General features: G+C 41.4%; 1 protein-coding gene across 3 annotated transcripts in view; it reads left to right on the top strand.

The window, feature by feature from the left end:
• Positions 1-7,460: 7,460 nt before the first annotated feature.
• fcho1 (FCH and mu domain containing endocytic adaptor 1) overlaps positions 7,461-24,335 on the top strand; it is a 69,559-nt gene continuing 52,684 nt past the window's right edge. For 2 of the 3 annotated variants that reach the window (XM_063501018.1, XM_063501016.1), the window contains exons 1-2: positions 7,461-7,569; positions 23,248-23,298. In XM_063501018.1, coding sequence (XP_063357088.1) covers positions 23,272-23,298 — 27 coding nt within the window. In that variant the 5' untranslated portion in view covers positions 7,461-7,569; positions 23,248-23,271. Of the gene's footprint in view, positions 7,570-22,994; positions 23,086-23,247; positions 23,299-24,335 lie in introns of those variants that run through there. The other variant, XM_063501017.1, reaches the window with a different exon arrangement.

The following is a 24,335-nucleotide window of genomic DNA, read 5'->3' as shown; positions in this document are numbered from 1 at the left end:
GAATCTGAAAGTAGACACAAAAGCACGCACAAAAACTCTATCATATTTCCAGCGATGTGTGGAGGTTTTGGATGTTTCTGACTGATGTGCCAAAGAGGGACAACACGGGAACAAAAACGTGGCTTACCTCGCCGGAGCCTCGGAGCACTGCTGAAGGTTCGGCTCCGCCTGCTTTTAAAAGGCTGAGAGCTACAGTGCGACCACCCATTAATTGGCGGATCCTGTCTAATTAAATGTGCAGTGATCTCACAGGCTGTAGGGAGGGTCCTCTAGTCCAGACTGCAGGTCCAGACAGCATGATTCGCCACAAACAGCTGGAATGACATCAAAACACGTGTGTCGGACTTTACACACTTCCGAGCAAAAGAAGAAGAAAAAAAAGAAAAGTTCAGTAACAAGTAGGAAATTCTTTTAGCTTTATCCCAGACTTTGAAGCTTCCAAATAAAAATCACATGGACACTCAAATAGCAGCTTGCTGTTTTCTGTATATATTCTATATATCTGTTTATTGTGAATTTGATTTCCCCTTACAGCTGCCATCTATTTTAGAATAAAACACATACACACAAAAACTATTCTTAGACAATTTACATTTACTACATCTTTGTTTTAGCAATTATTAAATTATAGATCAAGAGTAAAATCATATTAAATTCTCTCTCCCCCCGTTGGCAGCTGTGTTTCTTGTCACTGCCAAAATAAATAAACTCCTATATTCACCATTTGTACTGTTAAATATGAGGTTTACAGGTGTTGAAGGCCAAAAAGGTGTGGCTCAAAGCTGCAATGACAGTGCAAGAGAAGGGAAAACAGGGTTGATTTAACGCCTCCCGACCTTCAAGTTGGGACATTACTGTAGCATTAGCAGTGTCTCAGTCAAAAACATGTTTATCTTTAGTATTTAAAGAGGCTATGACTGCGTTTGGCTGTAACTCCCTCCACCCATAATCAACTTATTCTCTACACTCTTCTTGCTCTGCTGCTGTAACTGGAATTTACAGTAATTTATTAAAGTTACTGTAAATTAATTCACAGCAAATTCAATGTAAATGAAATTGGAACAATGTATTTGAATTTGTCACATATTACTTTATTTCTCTGTATTTTCATCAGAATGTTTATTGTGTTTTCATGTACACTGTTGCAGGATTAACATCGTTTAAAATGTACACCTTTACCTGTAAAACACAGATAGAAAGAAACCTACAATAAGCCTGTAGCTTTATTTATTTTTATTTATTTGTTTGGTTGTTACTTTCTTTGTAAGTGGAACATACAGCATCCTTCTTAACAGACAAGACATTTTAATAATTTGAGCCTCGTGTGGCTGTTTTGACGGACCGTATCATGCATGTGGTATTTTTCCATCATGTCATGGTTCAGTTAGAGGAAAAGTGCTCATTAGTACGCTCCTGTCAACCCAATAATAACAACAGGATCTGGTTGAAGTGGCCGAGCCGACCAAACAGTCGGGTCTACGCAGACATCACAGGAAACATCAGCAGAAATATTTCTCACTCATATACTGTGAAATGAGATTGATTAAACCAGCTGATCTTAATTTAAGAACAAAAAACAACAACCCAGTGACAGGAAAAGAAAAGAAGTGCAAGTTGAACATTTTAGAAAGTAGAGTAAGCACGCCCCCTTGTGTCTGTAACTTTCAGTGCCGCTTTGGAGTATAAATGTTGAACTCATGTAGAAACCTCCAAAAGTTGATTCTGTTCATCTGGACGTAGCGTTTTGTGGGAGAAACGTTTCGTCATTCATCCAAGTGACTTCTTCAGTCTCAGCTGACTGCAGGTTTCAATCTTATAAACAGTACATTTGCATAATGACTGAAACCAGCCCACTGAAGGAACAATGGGCTGTGAGGTCAGTTCCTTAATCATAATTATGCAAATTCCCATGACCATTGATCAACATGTTTGGTTTTCTTCCTGAATACTATCGTTGTTTATATTTACTGTGGGAAGAAACGGTAAAAACGGCGTTTTATAAGGAAAACGCTCGAAAGCGCTCTCCACCTGTGAGCAAAAACAAAACCAAAAAACCCCACCCTTTCCTATTGGTGGAAAAATGTACCATGTCGACCAATCACAAAATGATATGGCAGCATGGCATTTAGTTGTTTAGGAAGGAGGAAGTTTTAGGAGTGACGGCGGTGTTTGAGATGTGAGAGATTTGCGACGTTTAGCGCAAATCTTGTGTAGATAGTGTGTAGTTAGTGTGTAGTGTAGTCAATAGTTTTGTTGTGTGTGTCAGAACAATGAGGCGACTGCTGAATGTTACAGGTGTTACAGGAGTGATACATCTCCTGCTGTCAGGCCTGCAGGTATCAGGCTGTTGTTCTCCTTTATCTCATAGTGGACAGAAATTATTTTTTGGAGTGGCACAAATAATTTGTGTGGCATCAAATTTGATGCAGAACAGCTGATTGTTCTGTAAATAGTTTGAAATGTTTATTTAAAAAAACACCTTGGCTGCATTTTTAGGTAAACAGCTGCAAAAAACTTTGTTTGCATAACTCAGTTACGTTTTTGAAGAAGTAACTATGTAATTAATTGCCCAACATTGGTCATTATTTACTGTATCTTGCAGACAGAGTTACAGGACTCTCTCCCAGACCACAGACTCACACTCATAATACAAGTCAGAGCTTTATTTTAAAAAGAAAGAAAGTTTTGTTTTCAAAATTGGAGTTCAAGTTATTTTTACTTCCAATAGTGTTAACATACTACACAGGTCATCAACAAGATTTTTTTTAATTTTCATTGTAAGTGGGCTAAAGCAGTTAATTAAAAGTAGTCTAACATAAATGTAAATGCTGTAATTTGATTATTTTAATAAACCATGTAACTTGGATGGTTTTGATGCTGGTGTGACCACAGTGCACACGTCTGCTGTTGCTCACAGTGGTCCAAGGGACCGCTCAGGGAGTTTGTGTGTTCGCTCAGACACATGAAAAATTAGAGGGAACATTGTTTGGATGGTTAAAAGGTTTCCAGCGTTAGAGATATCTTCTCTTAAACCTTACCTTAAACCAGAGTGTGGTGTGGTTTTTAGTTTAGAAATGTAGCCCTCCTGCAAGGCATCGGAACCAATAATGTGATACCTTTAAGAACTGAGTAAAAAAATGTATAACTTATCTGGATGGGCGAATTAATTAGTTACACTGCTGGCAGAGGCAAAGATGCTAAAAGTGAGCGAGATGGATAAGATTAGAAATGAATATGACAGAGGGACAGCCTGGGTTGAGTGGGGAAAGTGGATATATTGGACAAAGGATGCTAAAGGCTGCTAGGCAGGAGGAAAAGAGGAAGACTAATGGCTGTAGTGAAGGAGGACGTGGAGAATCCTGCTGTGACAGAAGAGGATGGTAGGGATAGGGTGAGATGGAGGGAGAGGATCTGCTTCCTTGTCTCATCCAAAAAATAAGCACAGAAACAATAATACATAAAGTAGGTAAAGTATCTATGAATAGGTTCTTGAAAGTAACGAAAGAAAAATGATCATTTAATCTAAGAGGCGTTTCGAGTTTCCTTTACCAACAGATGTCGCTTCCTCTTCACAGACATGAGCAGCCATCTCTCTGCAACACCTCTCTACAGGCCAACGGGACCCACAGAGAGACACAATCCCAACCCAGAGGGACAGCCAGCCAAAGGCAATGATATCACTGAGACATGGCACAAGGCACTTATTACCACAGATGGATAGATAGCACTCTGGGTCTCCTGGGGAGTTTGGAGGACCACTGAGGGGGAAAGAACGTTTGTTTTGTCTGCGTGTGCTTTTTGAGCAGTGGTCTCCGTCCTCTGTCTCGGCAGCTTTAATTGCCTGCCTGTTCAAGCAGGAGTTAAGCTGATTTGAAAGTGCCTGCTGAGAGCAGGAGCAGGGAGAAGCACTGGAGGAGAGGTGATGCAGAGCCTGTGGCCATACCGTGGACCTCATTCGCTAGATACTAGAAGCAGAGCAGCATCCTATTTGAGTGCAAAATAAACAAACAAGAAATAATGCAACAACCGGTGTGTCCTGCCATCACTTTGAGTCTGTTTCAGTTCAATTCCTGTTAAACTCCATTTCAAACAGACCAAATTAGGTAGACAGCAGAAAGAAAAATGGCCATGAAGTGACGAAACTCCCTTATGTGCCATCTGAAATCGTTCCAGTGCCTTTAAATATATCCTTTAAAGAGTACTAATGTTACGAGTGAGAACATGTTCACAAAGAGCCTTTAGAGGGAGACAAATGAGAGCACATCGGCCGGTGTCAGAAGCGACAGTCGAGCGGGATAAGAATAGACACAGCAACAGGTGGCAGGGATTGATGATACGTAATTAAATTCAACAGCTCGTTTCATTTTATTTGTGAGATTTTGCCGGGGATTAAAGGCTCTGATAATTATCCCCCGTTTCATTTGTGTTTGCAGATGGAAGAGGAGGAAATGGCAGTCACACTGCTTGCAAAAAGAGCGATCACACAGCTTCTGAGCCAGCATCCTGCAGACCCTCTTCCTCTCAACACATGCGTGAAAAATGCCCGACGTGATGTACATTTTGTTTATTATGTCTCACGTTAAGACATCTTAAAATATCTTCTTCCGTGACTTTGTGGTTCGCTGTAGACTCGTGCAAACTGTGAAGGTGGAAGTGATCTAATCTAACCATCTCACAGGAAATAGCAGTAACTCTAACACTAAAGCTGAGCTGCACTTCAGTGCTTTTGACATGATGTTCTCCTGCACCCGGTGTGGATTGCAATATTGCACCGCTAATCGTTGAATCGAGCATCAACGCCTCCAGCAGAGGAACCCTCACTGCTCGTGTCTTTGATGTATAACAGCACCAGAAAGGGCAAGTGAAGGTGCACAGCAGTGAGTGGCAGCAGCTTTGCATGTGGTGAGGGTATCAACCAAAGCAACGCCACACTTTTATGCATTTCATACATCTCGCAGAAATAAGGGGTGCTGTTCCCTGATGCATCTCTCAGCAGGTCTGGACACACCTGTGTATTAAAATAACTCCTGCTCTCCCTGATTGGCTCATTCTTGCTTGCAGTCAGCTTAATTTGACAAACGTTTCTCCTGCTGCACAAACATTACAGACCCCATGTGAGCAGTGCCATGCTGAGTCTGGGCCTGCATTTTTGCAGTTCACATTTATGGGTAGATATATATATATTTTAATTGCAGAAGTGGGCCGTGTTGAAATGAGACACAACTACACCCTCATACCATTTTAACCCTGAGAACTGTATATTGAATGTTTATATAATAAGGTTGTGTCCTTATCTTTTGAAAAAAATCAGCAGTCTATTTCTCTTTTATCCCTTTCTATCAGCTTCATGTGTATTTTACAGGCCTCACTGAGGAACTGATGGAGAACACTTGTTTTACCTTCTCGCAGTCAGTCAGCCTGAAACCATCACCTGCTGAAAGCCTTCTGTCAGTGTCTCCACCATCTGATTTTCATTAGGAGGTTGGCATGAGGGTTAATATATTTCTGCCACCTGCCCCGCTGAAAAAATATTTTGGTTGCTGCACTCATACATGCATTCAGGCTGGAAATGTCTTAAATTAATCTTTCAAGGTTAATTCTTTATTTCATGATCTACTGGCTTGTAAACCTGTAAATCACTGCTTTTTTAAACACTTTTTAAAGTTAGAGCAGAGAATTCTTATTACAAAAAAAAAATACATTCTCTTTTAAATCACAGACATCATTAACTGTGCTACAGCTAAGATTTACTCTGATGGTGACATGAGATGATAAATGAATGAAGCCCTGAGCCAGTCCTGATTTCTTTACATTTTGCCAGGAAAATGGAAATAGGTGCATTGATTTGAAATATAGTGGAAGTATATGCATACGTCCATGGAAGTAGAGTAAGGCAAAAATAGTCTGTATGAGTCAGTGTTTGGTATAGGTAGTGTTCAGGAACAGTTTTCCAGGCTTCTTGAAGGACATTCAAAGCTCTTCTTTGGATGTTGTCTGACTTTTGTTCTGTTCTCTGATCAAGATGATCCACATTGATTCAATAATGCTGAGGTCTGGGATCTGGGGAGGCCAATCTATGACTGCATAACTGCATTGGCAGTGTATTTGGGTCATTGTCATGCTGAAAAATTAAGCTGTTGCCAATCAGATGCTTTCCAGATGGTGGAACAAAATCTTACAATACTCTTCAGCATTCATAATTACATCAGTTTTAACGCTTTAATGCAAGCACTCCAGTACCACTGGCTGAAATGCAGCCCCAAACCACTGCAGAGCCACCACCATGTTATACAGGCAGCTGCAGACACTCACTCTTGTATCCTGGGCCAGATTATCCAGTGGGTATTCTGGGCACATGCCCGGATGTACCTGATGTCTCTGGTAGATTAAAGTAGTCTCTATTTTTCCTCCTGATTCTTTCCCACTGCACTGCTGAGGGTAGTCTCTCCCAAAGTCAGGTAGCTAGTGAATATGGTACTTCAAAAACAACGGAAATAGACATGTTAAGGCCTACCCCTCATGAAAATTCTCATTTGTTTAACCAGTTTGGGAAAATAACATTGCAGTTAACTTGAAAGTTCTTTAGATGTTCAGTAAGAATACGTGGAAGTTAATTTGGAGTTTACCTCCCAGTGGATTTACGAATTAAAATGTTGGTTTGATCTCAATAAAGGAGCCATGGTGAAAGAATTAAACCCAGAGGATATTTCTGTTTTACAATTATTATTATTATTATTATTATCATTATTATTATTATTAATTTCTAAGTGGACACATCCCAAAAATACTTTTCCCGAGAAAAGCTCCACTTCATCATATGGGCATTTGGCTTTATTCATTGGGTATGAGGTACTGGTGTGTGTAAAATGTTTGCAGTTTTGTCCTGTTATCCAATATTTGAAATGTAAAAAAAACAACCAAAACACCACATTTTCAGAAATATTTGTGGGTTTTTTCTTTTTTGTATGTTTCTTTATACTACTTGACCACCAAAGTCCCCCTCCAATGAGAAGACAGTGCTGGCAGGGGCCCACAGCTCATTTAAGTTTGAGGCCCCTGGTTTAAATTAACAGCTGCAACATCTGTTGTGGAAACAGAAAATGTGTCTGAGTGGTAATATTTACCGTTTCCCAAGTTTCAAAGGGCGACGCTGTAGGAGAATGAAGGATAAAAACAGAAATAATCATCTTTTAAATGCTTCAGCAGTTGTTCGTTGGCTGAACTTTGACGACCTGTTGTTGAATTTGTCGTACAAACGCATAAAGGGTTCAGGTTCCTATTAAATTGTATATTCTCGATTTTGTGGAGAAGTTATCCAATGGGCTGCCGGTATACACTATTAAACCCGCCTTCTTGTGGTTGCTATGCCTACTCCGCGTTCCTCTCCGATTGAAGGGAGGAGTAGCCAATCAGCGCTGAGCTGGGAGGGAGTTTGCGCTCACACTGGAAACTGCCTGGTGAATTTCTACTACTAACATCAAACCGCTCAGGCTCCGCTGAAGTGTCGAAGCCGCTGAAAGCCCGGGGATGGAAAATGTACGATAAGCTTTGTCTGAAAACTCCGTGCAGGTAATACATTCTTCCTTTTCCTTCTGCCTTCCTTTGTGACATTGACTGCAGGCAGAAATAGCCTAGAAAGACTGCGCTAGTGCTACCGCTATTAAAAATATCGGGCATTAGTAGACACGCTTGTTTGACATATGAAGCGAGGGAAATCCAGCTAACGCTGAAGGAGAAACTTGGGTGAGACAAGTACGTGGGTATAAAATATAAGCTATGGCCAGAAACTGAACTTTATCTTAATGTTTCCGCAACAACACTTGCATTTTGTTTTTTGGTCCTGCTAACATAAATATGTTTAATATCCTGTCTCACACTGAGAGGTTATTTCTGCTCTGTGATGCTACTTTGCAGTCATTTGGGGCACTTGAGTGAATTTATTGCCACAGGGTTTTTTTATTGGGAGTTGAACTGCTCGAAGATGGGGTTTCCTGCATGCTGAAGCAGGTTGTCTGTCGTTGTGATGATTGTTACTAGACAAGTTTATGCAATCAACCTTTATATGCTCGTGCAGGTCTATCTGTGATAACCTGAAAGCAGCTGATAATATCAGCTGCCGTATGTGCGTGACCAGTGAGGATGCCCACAAGGTGGATCAGAACCAGTCCTGGGTTTAACTGCTGGACGTCACAGATCACACACCCGCTGTGGGGCTTCACTGACTTGACTGCAAATGTTTTGTTCTAGATATCCTTTGTCAGTTCTTCGAAGTGTGTCAGGCTTCAATGAGTGACACCTAACTTGAAGACATATGAGGGAATTCTTCTAATACTTCTAAGCAATAAGTTTATCATTTTTTAAAAATGGACATATTCTCTGGGCTGTGGGCTACATTCAGTTTGCATGTCTGTTTTGTACCTTCAAAGACACTAAACTGAGAGATGCAGCAAGAACATGGAAATCAGCTGATACCAGCATCGTTGACTCATATTGGTTATCTGCAAATATGATAGCAAGAGCCACTGGCAGTTCTCTGGGACAAATGGGCAAATAAATAACAAAAATATTAGACCAATAAAACAAAAATCAGCATCAGCCGGTGGCCAAATGACTACTTTATCGTGTTAAACGTTTGTGTTGGCTAAGAATTTAATGTTTGGAGCTCGTCATGAGTCTCAGTCTCAACTCAAGTGTTCAGTTAAGCCAGAAAAAGACATATTGGCAGTTTCATAATGTCCTGATTGTCGGTAAACAAGCAAACCCACATGTAAATCAGGTCCACCCCCTCTCTACACGTTCTCTCTGTCACTCTGTTGACTGCTGTCAAATAAAGGTAGATTGAGTGGTGTTAGCCTAATCTTGAATCCACTTTGCTTGATTCTGGAAATGCATCATGTGAAACATCTTCAGGTGCAAGTAAAGGCTAATTTAATTTTGTTGCATCACTTTTGAGGTGCAAATCAACCACTGTCTGGTTGCACCAAAGAAACCATTGTGTGGAAACCCCCTTTTGACTGATAGACATTCTCGCCATGACTTTATGTTAGGTTGCAAGCATGTATAGTGTGAGCTGCAGTGTTTGCAACCTCAGACTGTAGCACAGCTGTCTTTCTCTGCATGTCTTTGAAACCAAGTGGCAGGAGTTGAGAGTTGAAGGCTGCCGGGATCTTTTGATATGAGAGAGGTAAACAACACTCTCCCTTGTGCCTTGACTACAAGGAGAAGGTTCTGTTTCCTCCTGACTCTGAGTCAGGGTGAGTGGGATGCAGAGAAAATACTGAAAGGAGGTGTTTTACTATCATTAAATAAAGTATAATGCAGCAGCGTCGGGAGGAATGGATTTGTTTTCTCGACTCTTTTGTTTACAGGCGTCATTAGAACGGATCGCATTTGATCGCTCGCTGTTCATTCTCTCACTAAGCTGCGTGTTTGTTCACACCCCCGCACCGATCTCTGCCTAAAAATCTGATTACACATGGACCAAAAGTTAGATCTCGATGTAGAAGGAAACGTATACTGGTTTCAACATAAATGACGATGCGGTCTAAGTTTGTCATTTTTATTAGGCCGTTTGATGTTGTGGCTTCATTTTGGTTATTGACATTTACAAGGGCGTGTGTTTGCAGAGGAGTTTTCTGTCTGGGAGTCTTAAGGTCGGTATGATATCTAGATTCATGTGCATTACGTTCGGTCAAGCTGCTGGCATCATCATAGATTGAGTCTTAAATCAGCTACTTTGGCATTCGTTGAGGAGTTGCTTGTGAAGATGCTGATGTTTAGCTGATTATGTGGCGAAGGCTTATATCACGGCAGTCGCAAAGAATCTCTGCTCTTCCCACAGTATTTGACAGAATTTAATCAAACTTCCACACAACAATCACTTAATGAGTCTTCACTCTGTATTGAAGGTCAAGGTCATACTTGTCATTTTAGTTGGCATTTTTCCAATTTTAACCAGAATTGTTGCTCATCCTTGAGTATTGTGTGATTTTTACTGAACCCTGCACACAGTAATCACCTAATGGATCTTCACCCCAGTTGGGCTCAAGGTGAAGGGCACGTTTGAAAATTCATAGTTTCACATAGACTTGGATTCTGTTAATCAGAGACAGATGAGTCTAAGTTACCCAGCGTAAAAGCCTCTGTGCGTGCGTGCGTGCGTGCGTGCGTGCGTGGGGAAACACTGCATCTTTCAAGACAGAAGCACACAAACCTACAGATGTTATTACGTGCCTGGTAAAGCTTTGCAGTATCTCTGGAGCAGCTGAAGACAGAAAGTCTGGCTGTCTGAGTGCTGGACAGGTGCTGTGCAAGAGATATGGATAAATATTGTACGGTGACACGTTGCACAGTTCTGCCAGTGTCGTGTTTTCCACGTATAAAATATTTGACTTTTCTTTATTTGGATTTGATTTTAGGTCTAGGATTCACACGAACCATCTCTGCTCGTCTGCCTGGCTCCGTCTCCTCCTAAGTTGGCAACGCGAGTTCTTCTCGTCATTGCCAACTTACCAGCTGTGTTGCTACATTTAGTCCTTTCACAGTTATTTTATTTGTTTATTTTTGTTGTTGTTGTTTGTTTTGTCTAAATATTACATACTGCTGCTAAGCAAAGCACTTAATACTGACCACTGGCTATAAAAATGCCCTAATGTATTCACATGAGCAGTGGTGCTCCAGGACTGATCATTACACTGGACAGTTTGGAGAGCTGTTGGTTAATAGGTGATATCTGCATTTACAAGAGGTGGGAATAACCAGACACCCCACAATATGATATTATTGGGATTTTTAACATTTTCCAATATGATGATTAACCTTCCTGTTCTATGGGAATATAAGCAGAGTAAAATCAGCTAGCTAGAGTCCCCTTAAGGTGATTCCTATAGACTGATGGCAACATGTTGACAATCTATGCATTTTAAAATTTAGACAGTAAGTATTGAAAATCTTCAGCTCTGTCTCTGAGACTGATTGCATTCAGTCCAAGTCAGACACCATTATTTGTGAAATCTCCTCGTAATTGCCTTTTTATTTTTTTATTTCTGTCCCGTCTCTCACCTCTCACCAGCCTGGTTCTGCCAGAGGTTTCTTCCTGTTGAAAGGCAGTTTTTCCTTCCCAATTTTGCCAAATTCTTTCCCCAAGGGGGGGTTGATCTTTACCTTACACTATAAAGTGCCTTGAGGCAACTGTTGTTCTGATTTGCCACCATGTAAATAACATGGAATTGAACTGACTTAATCAAAAGGGGCCATAAGTGTGCAACACCCTCAAGCTTGGGACAGACATGTGGTCACCACAGGTTGCAGTTGGTTGGAGAATGTGAAGAAATCAGGCAGATATCATTTCTATTTTATTTATGTATCTATTTATTTTTGTAGGTTGCTCTCCCACTTGTACTCACGTGACTGAGCCGTTAGTTTACTCTGAATTAGAAGGTCGCTTTTTCCAGATAAGTGTGTTGTATGGTTTTTCGGTTGAGACGATTTAGTGAATGTTTGCTCCGCTAATGTTATCTGAGGATGCTGGTGCATGAGATGAGCCTCGTTTGCAGGATTCCCAGAGTGTTTCCGTGTATTTTGCAGTGTAACAGCACAGCAAACACAGTAAAATTGTTGTGGGAGACCAAAAGCATGGGCACCTAGGGATCATTCCAGGTGAGATATGTAGTAGTTACTGGTCATTATCTATGCAGCCACAGCGAGTGAGTAAGCCGGCCACCTGAGAAGATAATACAGGCTGTGAAAAAGTACCCAAACCTCTCATGACACCCTCAAGCATTGCTGACTCGCACTTTCTCTCACCTGCTGCACACAGCCAATTACTGAACCACATACACTCCTTTACAACCTGATATTTCCCCCTACAGGCAGCAGAAGAGGACAAATAAAAAGAGCTCCCTGTTCTGCATTTTAATTTGGAAGCACTAGATGCTCGCACTGAACTGATGCTTTAACCTGTTTGAACAGTCCTTTGGCTCGACCTTTCAAAAATGCTCATGTGCACACAGAGCCACATGATCAATTATACATGTGTGTTTTCATATGTAGGCTGGAGCACCGCAAGGCCTTCCCTTGTCTTTGCCAAGCAGGGCAAGACCTAGAGACAGGAAATATGAGACAGGAAACAGTCAAGTGAAGCTCTTTGGTAATAAAAGAGAACACTTTCAGTTCTGAGCTGCTCTTTATTTTACAGTAAAATATTTTATACTTTTAAAGCAGTTTGAGTTACGTGTAAGGAATTTGAATGAAAGCAAGATTTAAAAAAATAATAAATGTATCTAAAACCACGACCTGTGCCTGAGGTCATGAGTGAGTCCAGCCAAGCTCCTCTTGTAGCAGATGGGAGGGTCCTGAGGCAGGATGGAGGACTGAGCTCGCCCCTTCGGCTCTCGCCCTGGGTCTGTATCTGAGTGCTCAGCAGAGCGAGAAGGAGCGTTGAATTAAAAGAAATTAATTTGCTTAACAGGAACACGGAGAGTGACTTCAATTTAAGATTATTTTAATTACTTCAGATTAAAAGTAAAATCAGCCACCAGAAGGGAAACCTCTGAGTCAGTGACAGGTTGTCTTTTCATTTAGAGTTTAGAGTAATACAAGTGTATTTATTGGGCTGTTTTATTTGTGGTGGTGGTTTAATTTAATAGATAATCTGCAAAAATGTTTCATTTTTCCATTAATGAAGAAATGTATCGAGCAGTACAAGTAAAAGTTGTTGGTTGCAGGATGAGGAATTTACTCTTTCCTGTACCTAATAGTGTAAATATGTTTTTAACTGCTGATCAAACAAAACAAACAATTTAAGGAGTGGTAATCCAAGACAAAATACTTACTGGTTTTCACTGGGACTGTTTGACTATTCTTTAAAGATCACCCGACACCCCAGACTGGTCTCAAATGACTGAGAGTAGTACCACACCTGTAATATGCGCGCTTTAACTGGTGCAGTTTGGAATATAAAGGAATATTACACCATGTCACCTAATCTTACCAAGTCTCACGTGCTTTGCAAGTGTGATACCGGGTACATAGTAGACCAGCGGTCCATAAACTGTTTTGTGCCGGTTTAATGTCAGACAATATTTTCACGGACCGGCTTTTAAGGTGTCGCGGATAAATACAACAACATAAAATGAGCAAAAATGACCAAGACAAAAACTGTGGTATTTTGTAAATATAACAATAAAGGCGAATTCACTGTGTAATTGTGTAACTTTATTAGCAGTGTCCTCCTGAAATGCACCAACAACACTGACAGTAACATCCTCCTCTCTGCCCCTTAATGCTCTCTGGTCGCTATGGTAGCACGTAAATATTTTTTTCAAAATAAGACGCACAACTACGACACGGGAAAAGACCCAGGGAAACCGAGTTAACGATAAAACCCCTGAAAACCTTACATTTCACACCCGAGCCTCAACTCTCGCTGCCCGGCACCAAACGACTCACGGACCGATACCGGTCCACGGCCCGGGGGTTGGGGACCGCTGTAGTAGAGGGTTCACATTTCTTTTGATAAATATGAGTCCCCAAAGTGTTTCTAGATGCTTTCCCAGCAGCAGTGGTAATAGTTTTATATACATTTTTAATTTTTTGATAGACAAAGCTTTTTTTTTTTTTTTTTGAAGTTAAGATATATTCTTACATGTAAAGATTTGCTGCTTTTCTTTGTTTTCCGTTGCAACCTTGTGCCATAAAGAAACAAAAATGATTCAATTCTGACTAATTTACCCTTCAAAGAGTCTTCTTGTCACCTCCACTGCTGTCCTTATAAAGAGCGCTTCCTGAATGCCATGTGAATAGAACAAAAAATAAAAACGTGTTCTTCTCTAGCTGTGCATAGCGCTCGATGAGCGTCTCTGGCCTTACGCAGCTGGTCGTGCCAAGCTTAGAAGTGATGCTCGCCTGGCACGTTGTCATAGACTGGACTCGACTGGAGCTGTATGCTGCAGTAACAAAAGCGCATTCAGGCCGGGACAATGGGGAGCTGACAGCCCGGGTTGTGTTTATCACTCTGCTTTTTCTTTCGCTCTCGCTGCTTTCCTCCTGTTTATTGTGTTTGCCGTCTCTCCGCTTCTCTCTTTTGGTCTCGGTCGTTGAAGGCCTGTGCATACGTTCACCAGGCAGCGCGTTTGTCACTGTAAGAGAATAGCTGTGCACAGTGTTGCTTCGTCATTAAACACAGGGTGTAATTCTGTCACGGCAGTGACAGCGATCTGATTGTTGGGTTCAGCGTGTCATCGTTAAAGTGCAGGCTCTGCTTTAGCGTGCTTTTCTTGACTCATTTGTTTTGTGGGCAGCAATTTGTGGGTGCTGAGGTAGTTGTCTATAATTGTAGCAATCATGTTTTCTTATAATAGACCAGCAATGAATCACCAAGAGAATTTTGTATGTCTGGTAAGATCACGGTCTCATGTGGACAATTGATCCAATCTTTCAGCCTCAAGAAGCAGCCCGACTGTCTGTTTTTGTTTTGTTTTTGTGATCAGTCACTTTAATGAGTTTGTTTAAAGGATATCAGCAAGACATGAAAACGCTCATTGCAAATTGCCAGAGATTAAGCCAGCATGCTGAAATACTAAAGCCCATACATTTTCCATTTACATGATGCAAGAGCAACAAATTCTAATAGTCCTGAAGCTAAGGCGGCCCAGCATCCGAGCATGTCATTTGCTTGAATGTTTATTATTAGACTCATAAAGTTAAAGCAGTCAGTCTAATGATGAACTTCTTAAAAGTTCTTTTTGTTTTTTCAAGTACAAGTGAAATTTTTTTTTTTTTTCTCAGAAGTACGAGGGGAGTCCCAAAGTCAGGTCTCCAAAGCGGCGGGGACGTAGAGAAACTGTTCGTACGGCTGTTGGCTCCACTGTTGTGATTGGTCCTTCCTCCGCTCCCAAACAAGCATGCGTGGCTTCGCTGGGATGCTCAATTTTGAAAATAGAACTCCCGTTGAACGCTACCGTCAAGTGCGAACATCGCGTAGTTATTTTGATTTTTGAACCCAAAAGGTGATAAACCGGTTGAAATTCATTGACAATTGACGGAAGTATACGGACATCTATGCATGGATGTAAAAAACATTTGCAAGTGGTGTAGAGAGTTTACAGCCTGGTATCATAAGGGCATTCTAAAACTGTCACAGCGTTTACAGAAATGCATCGACCGAAAATAAATAATTCTTCAACCTTTAAAATGATGCAAATATTATAGAATTTATTTCAGCAAAAAATAGGAGACCTTACTTTTGGGTTCGCCCTCGTAAATATATTGTTGTCATAGACTGCATCGTGCAAAAGTTTGTGGTCATTTAGTTATCTCATTATTCTTATTATCCTTACTGTAAAACAGGAAATCTCCGTCTGTCTCTCTGTTTGTTTCTTTGTCCACAATCTCCTCCGACACAATCAGGATTTGAGCTACAAACTTGGCACTTGGGTACATTTTCTGGGCCCATTATCCATGCAAACAGTGACGTTGTGACAGCTCCCTACCATTTATGCCAGCACTTTGGGTGTGAGCACTCACTCTGCGTGATAATTCACCAAGGAAAACCTCCACATCAGAGCTGCTGTAGGACAGAAGAAGAGAAGTGAGAAGCAAAGTTTTTCTTTCAGAAAGCCTTTAGCGACATGTTACTCTTTAGAATCTGTGAAACTCTCAGCACTGATATTTGTTTTTGGTTTTTTGCATTATGCCATTTTAATTTCACAACATCGTCTCGTTTATATCGACAAAAGCTGAATGATGCATCTTATAACATCATCGTGTTATGATGTGATATTTGTTGCATTCATACAACGCCTTATAAAAGCATTGAATTTCATGGTTTGCAGCATCAACAGGCCCAGCAGTACTGCAGCATGGGCATGCTACAGTAAAACTAACCAGAAATGTTATAAATGAAACTCTTGTTTACAGAGACTCTTTAACATAATCCAAGTTTATCGTGTTTATATCATAACTGATCATTGTAAACAGCCTTTTTTTTAATCAAGTTAGGACAGCTGAAAACTGTTAAACTGCTAATCAAAGAGTGAATGCGTTTGTATAGCTGAGTATCGTAGCAGCTTTCTGGGTCTCTTCTGTCTCGATTGTAGTTTTAAAACAGGAGCCGCTCCTTTCACAGAGCCTGAAAAGAGAGAGAATTGGGAGACACCCCCCCCCTTCACTGTCCATCAATCAAGAGAAGTGTATCAGTGTCTCTGCTGTGATAAATGGACACCTGTACCCGTGAGAACCATTTTTCTTGTCTGTAAAAGTAGTGGTACTATTGTTGAAAACTTCCCAAATTAATTTTTATTTCTCAGAGCAATTTGTTTTAAGCTGAAACTCAACCTACAAAAGCAAACGCACCAGACAGTTTCGACCGTTTTTAGTGTTAAAAATTCAAAGTGCTCATGTTAAATTAAAAATGTCCCTCTGTAACTGTGTATCCATTAGAAATGAGAAAAATTCCTTTGATCAATAATTGTTCTGTGTCTGGATGTCATGCAGCTGTCCTGGTTGACACACCTCTGTAACATTGTAACAACAAAAAGGAGGATCTGAGCGTGTGCTCCACATTCCTCAGCCTCCCCTTTAAGGTCTTTGCCAGCGTGCTGGAGAAGAGATTCCTTCAATCCAGGGGGGATAATGCACTTTTCACGTGGTTGTGCAAGACCGGGCCAACTCTTTGTCCACTCGAAGATTTGGTGGACAGAATTTCGAGGCACAGCCAGTAAGCAGAGGGTTTCTGCTTTGGTGGCCTTGGGATGACCTCTCTACATTTTGCTGATGATTTATCAGACAGAGACCTCCAGCTAGCACTGGGGCAGTTTGCAGCCAAGTGTGAGGTGTTGGTGATGACATTTAGAAGCTCCAAGTCTGAAACCGTGGTTCTCAGCTGCAGAAAGGTGGCGTGCCCGTCGCAGGTGCAAAAGTTTAAGTATCTCGGGTTCTTGTTTGTGGGTGATGGATCATAGATGGTTTGGTGTGATTCAGCAGTGATGGATTGTGCTGAAGAGGTAGCTGAGTGTAAAGGAAAGTGGTCAATTTATATGTCAACCTCACAGAGTAGAGCTCCTAAAGTCTGGGTTTCTCTGCTTAGGCTACTGCTCACATGGCCCTAAAGGTGGTAGACTACGCAAGGAAATTATTTTTAGTATTAGCTAATTAGTTAATGAGTTGTTTCTTAGGTGCTTATATAACATGTAGTCCCATTCCACATGTCATTCTGTTAGCAATGATGAAGAAAGTAAGTGGGGAAAAAATACAATCCAAAGTCTGAATATTTTGTAATGAAACTCGATTTTTAACAGGTCAGTGCACACAGGTTTGATATGATGGAAGGAAATGACACATCCACACTGATGTCTTGCTCTAAATTACTGTCCTCAGTAGTGAGTCATCCCATTGGCAGATGTGGCAGAGCAGTGCTGGAGTCTGTTGGTGGCGTGATGGGGAAATTGGGCCTGACACAAAATGATCTCTCCTCCACACTTCACCAAATCAGGTTTAAAACTGATAGCGAAGGACAGCAGAGCTGCTCCGCAGTGCAGCAGACGCGGTCGCTTCATCAGTTCGGTCCGCCTGCCCTTGTCCTCTCTCACACTGCGTCTCACATCTGCACTTAGGTAACAGCAGTAAGTCTGACTGCTGTTTCTGGCAAATGAATTCACGCATTTGTTCATTAGTAATAATTCTGTTGATTATTTTTGAGACAACATTTTCCCGTCATTCCCATTTCGTCCATTTGGTAGTTTAAAAGCCAGTGTTATTAAGTCTTGTCAGTATTCATAGATTATAATTATCCATCTGTTTCTGTTTCTGATTGTACGACTCATTTGGTATTAATAGATGATGAAAAGCATCATTTTGAAACATTTACTGATTGTTTGCTTCCTTCCCGTCCTTCAGCTGTTTGAAGGTTTCTTCACCTATCCGACTCTGCGGTGTGGCTCGTTTGTTTTATCTTTTTGTCACACTTTGCCTACGTGTCCTTTTTCTTCCTTTCCTCTGTTCCTTTGCCTCGTTTTCTAACACCTGCTTTGCTCCCAGAGCTTGTGACAAATGCGCCTCCTCCGAGGTTAGCAGGGCATCTTTATTTTACGCTCAACTGTGTCATTACATTTAACCCAGTTCCATTTTTATTTTGCTTTTTGAGCCAGATGAGGATGCCGGTGTCTGAAAGCGTGAGGAGACACATGGGGACTCGTTCCTCTGTCCTCTCAAGCAAAGGAAGGAGAAAGGCAGGTGGAGGTGGTGAGGAGGCGGGAGTTTGGGTTGACCTTCCCTTACCCTCCCCTTCTTCCCTCCTCCCTCCTGTCAGAGAGACGTCTGCTAGTAGAGCCATTGCTGGCAAAAGCGAGGGAAAGGAAATAAAAACTGAAATGCTTAGTATGGGCGGAGAGGATGCATCATTTATATCTTCTGGAATGGAATGAATTGTGGGTAGTTCTTGTTTCTGTATGAGACCTTATTTCATTCCTTCCCATCTGCCTTTTTAAAGTCCTAATTTTTCATGGCAGCCGTCTGTGTGTTGTCAGGCAGTGTGAGGGTGGCAGAAGAAGAGGTTAGGGTGTTTTTAATTGATAAGGCTAGCTGCATTTCCTCCCTGTGTGGCTGTTAAAGATATATTTTCCTCCTCGTGTTTAGTTTTAGTTGCATTGCCTGTGTTGCCGTTCTGCATCTGCTCGTCTTTGTGCAAATCTTCGGCCTGCAGTGCCAACGCCAAAAATAAGGGTTGATCGGGTGTGTAGAAAACAGAATTACCTGATGCTGATGAAAGGCCGTTTGAAGTTCTGCCAAAAAGCATTTCTAACAATAATTTCATTGCATGCTTTCTCAGAAAAAGGCATGTAAACGGTTTCAGTGCGTTTTTAATAGGTGGATAATCAGTCCAATTTTCAGAGAGTAAATATTTGTTAATTTATATATTATTATACTTGATAAATATTCGAAAAAGTAGTAGTTCAGGACCGCTCGGGATGCTCTACTACATGTGCCTCTTAGTTCAGACACGTTTCTCTGCAGTAAAAATGCATTAAAATATTCAAAAGCCATACATGCTATGTTATGTGGACATCACATTTTGGGTTATTTAGACCAAAATACTCTACTGATATCCACTTACGAGGACATTATACTGCTACTGTTCTATCAAAATTTTAAATGAATATCCTCATATGTGGCTCTCATTTTTCTTAGAAACAAAAATCAGGTAAAGAAAAAAAATCTGGTAATTCTTTGTTTTTACATTCATCAGGTCCCAATCAGCCCAAATATCAAAGAGAAATTAAAAATGCATGCTGTGGAAGAGTTTGGGTCTTAGGAGGTTAAGCTACCTTCATTGTGTTGCTTAACAGGACGACTTTTTTATCCCAAAGAGCAGGACGAGATTCAAGGAATCTGAGAACATGAGCACCGTTGCCTATTTTTTGAATTTTGCCACGTGTTGGTGCAATCCTCCAAGATAATAAAACACTAAAACAAATAAATAAAAATGATTTTAAAAAAGCTAGAAAATATTGGATGCAGCAGATCGTGATATTGCTGTTAGTTTGGTTTGATTATTGCAGATCCAGCGGTCTAATATTTAACCTAATATCACTTCGGCATCAGTGACCAAACATTCATATTCTACAAAGTTTGGTTCATTGAGGGGAAAAAAACTTGGCCCAGCTTTGGTGTTTCACACTATGAGAAAATTTGTATCACAGTATTTTTTAAGACTGTTGTTTCATAAACTCGAAGGAGGTTAGAATTAACATGATTTCTGCATAATTGAGCTTTTATAAATCTATAAGGACTGTGTGGAATAATAACGCACTTTAATACCAACATTAAAAATAAAATAAAATAAAACCACATAAATGTTAGACATATGACTATAAAGTTGGTCCTTAACAGGTTGCTTCTTTTGTTGCTCTTGTTTTAAACAGAGAATATTTGGCCCATTGGTGTTAATGTTTCCACAGCAGAGCAGAACTTCACATGGACACGTCACTCTGTCAGGAAAAACATCCGTTAGATGTGCCTCGCCTCGTTCCCCTCGGCGTTTGTGGACGAGATACCAGAGTTTCATTTTATAAAGCCGGGAAACTTCCAGACAGCAGACAAGTTTCTTTGATCCATCTCTGGTCTCCTGTCGATCTGTCTCTACAGTTTGCTCAGCTGTTGACAGACTGTTGTGCTACCTGACTGCCTAGCATTACCCAGCATGCTTTTCATTAGTGAAATTTTATAAACGTGCGATGACTCTTATATATTTATATATGATTTTTAGGTTTAGAACCATTATTGAGGAGGGTGCACAGTTGTACCTCCTCTCACTGTACTCTATAGTCCTGCTAGTAACCAGTAATATAAGTCACTCGAGAGGCCACAGAGGACATTTTGCCTTCTTACTGGTATGGTCAGGTATAGCTATAGTTTAGGTCAAGGTTTAGGCCCCGCCCACAGTGGACACAAGACCGGTCAGTGAATTTTTGGCAACCTGTGAATAGTTGACGAGTGGTTGCTGGAGGTTGCTCGCAGTGACTAGTGTGAAATTATTTGCAAGGATGTATACGGTGCTGCACTGAAAACCTCCTTGCGATTGCTTTGGTTGCTAGCAGACTCCTGGAGTTGCCTATATTTTGCATGGAAGATGCTGACGTGTCTGCAGACACTCGTAAACTAGTCGCTATTCTGCATTGAGACTGCGAAAAGTGCGACACCAACCACAAATGGTGTCTGTTCACCTTCACAATAAAAGTTTGAAATATGTGCACAGCTTTTACTGTGAAGGCAAACGGTCTCTGTTTCTGGGTTTCTTACTTTCTCCAAGCTTCACTACAGTCTGGAGAGTAACTGGAAAGTGTTTGTACAAGTCGGCAACTTTCAATCACAAGGGTGGGTCCGGTGGTGCTGCACCCTGCTAAACACGACGTATTCAGTGTGATCAATGAAACTTTATCGATATGTCATAAGAAACTGAGGCGTGTGTCTCACACCCACACTGTGACATGTTACAGCAACTCATGTTTCCAAATGTCAAGTGTTTAATCGGTGCATAACACGTTTCAGCATGTTCACTGCTTGTGTGAACAGTCAGTAGATGTTACACATGGCAGGACCAAAAACTGTGCCCACATTTATTTCCTGAATAAAAAATGATCTGGAGTTTGAGGAATCAAGGTCACAGAGTGTCCCACTTCTTCTCAGGGCTCTGTTTGCCCCAGAGCTGATTTCAGCTCAACATTTAGTTGGAACCAGACAGAGAATGCTGGATGTCAGCTACTTCTATACATCCCAGCACCGTGGGTATGGTGCACACCTCTCAGTGTCTTTGTGCCTCTGCTTTGTGCTGCGTCAGGACTGTGAGGATTAGAGCTAAAAGTATATGTAATTAACTCAGATCTACGAGCAGGTTTCGGTGTCTTTGTGATGCGTCTGTTTTTATCTGGTGTGCTCCCTTTGCCCACCTTTCTGCTTGCCTAAAAACCATCTGGTGCTCTGGTCAGATCTGCCGTCCCGCTGCACGGCTGCCATGGAAATCTGTTCAGACAGGATTTATTAGTAGTGGGTTAAAACCTGTAAAGTATTCTGACAATGTGGACCAGTGTTTCTCTAAAATGTTAGGATCGCGTTTTATAAATATCGAGGTTGGCCAATGATAATCATTTGAGGTACTGACAAGAAGTTGTTGGGTTTTTATTAATTAAATTGATTGATGTGCTGGTGTATGACCTCCACCGCTGACTCCGCCCATATTAAAGGCCAAAGATGATGAATCTTATGGTGGCAGCGCTGCAGTATTCAGTCATTAATCATCTTCAGGAGTTTGTTTGGTTTGTTTTCCACACTGTACAGCAGATATGAAAATACTGGCAAAGTGTAGTTTCGCTGGAAATCAATACACTAATACCATTGATATTCATCATGTAGCTGCTGCTCCACAGTATTTCCGTCCCTCCTGTGGGCTCTCCTCCTCTGCCGAGCACAAAGCTGTCTGCAGGCCTCCAGTCCTGCTGCTGAGCTAATTACTGAGGTGTGAGGAGTTTCAGGTGTGTGTGTGTGTGTGTGTGTGTGTGTGTGTGTGTGTGTGTGTGTGTGTGTGTGTGTGTGTGTGTGTGTGTGTGTGTGTGTGTGTGTGTGTGTGTGTGTGTGTGTACCCTAGGGCTTGCTGTGTTGGTTTCTGTATGTGTGGATGTTGTCTTATGCCAGGTCACCAGGACTGAGCTGAATCTGTGCCAATAGAAGGAGAGGGCTGTTGTCAACACACACACACACACACACACACACACACACACACACACACACACACACACACAGCCTCTCAAACGCACACAGTCAGCAGAATAACAGATAACAGGAACCCTGCGTGAGGGCAGCCCTGGGGAAACACTTGCCCCATTATGGATTCTCTTGCAAAGGGCAGGATGAGATTGCTTTGTGTATACGTTTCATTAAAGTGTTTGTGTTTCTTTGATACAATTGTGTATGCAGGGGCTTAAAAGGTGCATGTTGCTCTGCTGGTGGAGTGCATTTCCTCCTGCCACCAGCAAATTAAAAAGTCGTATCTTAAGCTCTGAGGAGATGGGGGTCACATGTTGTTCTGATGTCGTGCGATCTTTGATTTTCCTGTTCGACCGCTCGCACAGACGTGCGTTGGCATGTTTCACAGGGCTTGTGTGTCAGTAATAAATTGTAATAAACTGTTGCAATCCACAAATGTTGAGCAGATAAGCAAAGTGTTTGCTGCATGCATATTCAAACCTATGTGCACCAGTAGCTGTGATGCGATGAAGTGCAGCACATGCATGCATCTCATCCATTTCTTTTTTTTTTTTTTCGTTTTTCCGTGGAGGTTACCTTGGTCTCTTCTGCCTCGTTCACTCCATCGATCGCTCTCTCTCCTCCCCTGTTCTTTCCTCCCCCATCTCTCCTGTGTCACCCCTCCTCCCTCCTCCCTTCGTTCTCTAAATTTATCCTTTGAAGTCATTTGTTAAGCTCCTCTCTGCTCTCCCTCAGGAGTTCCCTTCCTACGCTGAAGGTGTCTCAAGAGTTTCTACAAAGCTGGACTTTGCTGAAATCGTTTACATGCGTTTTGCTGACACTTTGATGGTTTGTCACAGGGCAGAGGAGAATTTTTGACATTTACACATTTTATAGACAGTTACAAAGCGTCCTCTGGGTCATTTTCTTCTCCAGCATGTGGAGAAAATGGGGGGTGGGGAATCTAGACGTCACACTTTTCTCTAATGCGGCTCTACCTCTTTCTTACAGATTGCTGTGAAGGTCTGAGTGAAGATGGCATTATTTCAGAACAACTTCTGGGTAAGTGTCTTGAAAACATCTTTAAATGGGAGTAACGCTGCAGGGCACGTGTTCGAGGATTGCAAGCACGTGCAAAGATCTCTAACTGAACTTGGTCACCTGTTGTAGCTGGATCACAGCTATGACTTACCCAGCTTCTCATTCATATTCTCCATAGACAGTTGTGCCTCTGTTGTGCATCAGGTACAAACAGGAAGTGCTTGTTACCAATAGATACCAGTCTTCTATTTAGATCTCAGCTTTCAAACAGTCTCATTTAAATTCTGCTTCTAGGCAGAGATGATGGTGATGAATGGCTTTTAACTCGCAGTTACTTGTTATTATGTTGAGACTTTATTTATTTAAAATAACTCTGAGTTATGTGGCAGATGTTGTTGATGGGCATCAGTGATTTTTGGCAACTTGGTTTGAGGAAACTTATTTTAGTTTTCTGGTGAATGTCAGAGATGGCAAGTTGAAAGTTGTGGAAAACGTCACCCGACACTCTCCCTGTCACTTCTTTTCATCTATTCTGCGTTTCCTTTTATTTTTGGCTGATTTATAAAGAAAAAATAAAAGCTTTTCAAACCCACTTTAAAAAAAAAAAAGTAGCTATAAATATTTTTATCCCAGTCCTGGCGATTTATCTTTTGGTGGAAAATCAAAATTCAAAATCTTTGGTGGGAACCTGAATATTTTTATATGCAAAATAATGCTGCAAAAGGAAAAGTCCAGTTATGTTATTTCCCTTCAGTCTTCACGTTTTACCCGTATCTGTCTTTGCACACAGAAATCAACGTGCAGGCGAAGAGCTTAAGCCTAATTTACCGTCCCGCAAATGCGTCTGTGGACACGTCTCTCTTCAGATAACAAGCGGCCCACAGACGTGCTCCCGTGCAGTCCTCCAAAATCTAGGTCTTGTGTCTGTTTGCGAACCGCAATTGTGCGAGCACAAAAACTTAAACGCTTCATTTAACAGATTCCCCGAGCCGGCGCCAGGTGTTTACAGCGTCTCACCAGAGCTCTTGTGTGTTCACCACCACTAACTATACATCATG

Source organism: Pelmatolapia mariae, linkage group LG17, assembly GCF_036321145.2.
Source record: "Pelmatolapia mariae isolate MD_Pm_ZW linkage group LG17, Pm_UMD_F_2, whole genome shotgun sequence".
Taxonomy (NCBI): Eukaryota; Metazoa; Chordata; class Actinopteri; order Cichliformes; family Cichlidae; genus Pelmatolapia; species Pelmatolapia mariae.
The sequence above is the reverse complement of the archived record's forward strand: the minus strand, read 5'-3'. Positions and strand labels throughout refer to the sequence as shown.